The sequence below is a fragment of the Montipora capricornis genome, chromosome 2 (genome assembly GCF_036669925.1).
Source record: "Montipora capricornis isolate CH-2021 chromosome 2, ASM3666992v2, whole genome shotgun sequence".
NCBI classification, from domain to species: Eukaryota; Metazoa; Cnidaria; class Anthozoa; order Scleractinia; family Acroporidae; genus Montipora; species Montipora capricornis.
The window spans coordinates 28,608,843-28,609,735 of record NC_090884.1 but is presented as its reverse complement, the minus strand read 5'-3'; the positions used below and the strand labels follow the sequence as shown (position 1 = coordinate 28,609,735).

At 46.0% G+C, this 893-nt stretch overlaps 1 protein-coding gene across 1 annotated transcript in view; it reads left to right on the top strand.

Annotated features, from left to right (window-relative positions):
• The first annotated feature begins 868 nt into the window (after nt 1–868).
• The window catches only part of LOC138037059 (uncharacterized), a 753-nt gene continuing 728 nt past the window's right edge, over nt 869–893 (top strand). The window contains exon 1 of the mRNA XM_068883067.1: nt 869–893. This exon is cut by the window's right edge and continues 728 nt beyond it. Within this exon, the coding sequence (XP_068739168.1) occupies nt 869–893 (25 nt within the window).

Here is an 893-nt window from a genome sequence, read left to right as displayed (position 1 = left end):
GGTTTAAAAGCCGTTTTCAATCATTTCTACATGAATGATGGCCTGCCATCTACTAACCCGCGAGAAAAAGCGATTGAAATGCGCAAGCAAATGACTGACTTGTTGCGTCGTGGGGGGTTCCGCATTCACAAGTGGATGACAAATGACGCAGAAGTTTTGCAAACTATCCCAGAGCAGGAAAGATCTCCACGATTCCTTGAGTTGAGTGAGAAGAAGCTGCCGACAGACAGAACTTTAGGTATCATATGGGATGCTGAGGAAGATATGTTGAAGTTTACTGGGTTAAGTGGAGATGCTGGTACTACGAGGAGGAAGGCCAAGCGTTCTCAGTTTGGGATCCTCTAGGGTTCGTGCTCCCTTTTACAGTTAGAAGTAAGATCATCTTGCAGAATTTAAATCACATGAAGTACAGCTGGGATGACGACTTGAGGGAAGCTTATGTTCGAGAATGGCGTGAGTGGCATAGTGAAGCAGCAGCACTTGATGAGATCAAGATTTCCAGAGCCTTCCTTGGTCAAATTAAAGGTGTGAGAGTAACTCCTTACGCGTGTTTTGTGGTTCTAGTCAGGATGCCTATGCTGCATGCGCTTATCTGAGGCGAGAGTTTGAGGATACCACCGTGAAATGTAGACTGGTAGGTGGGAAAAGACGAGTTGCATCCCTGAAGACTCAGTCGATCTGCAGGCTCGAGCTCATGGGAGCACTCTTAGTAGCACGTCTAGCTGAGACTCTAGCAACAAAGTTGACGATGTAGATAGAGAAGATAACCATCTTGAGTGATTCTACTACAGTTCTACATTGGATAGGCCAGACCAGTTCCAATTACAAAACGTTCGTGGGCAACCGGGTGTCTGAGATTCACACAATTATGAGTGAGCTGGAGTCCACACTAA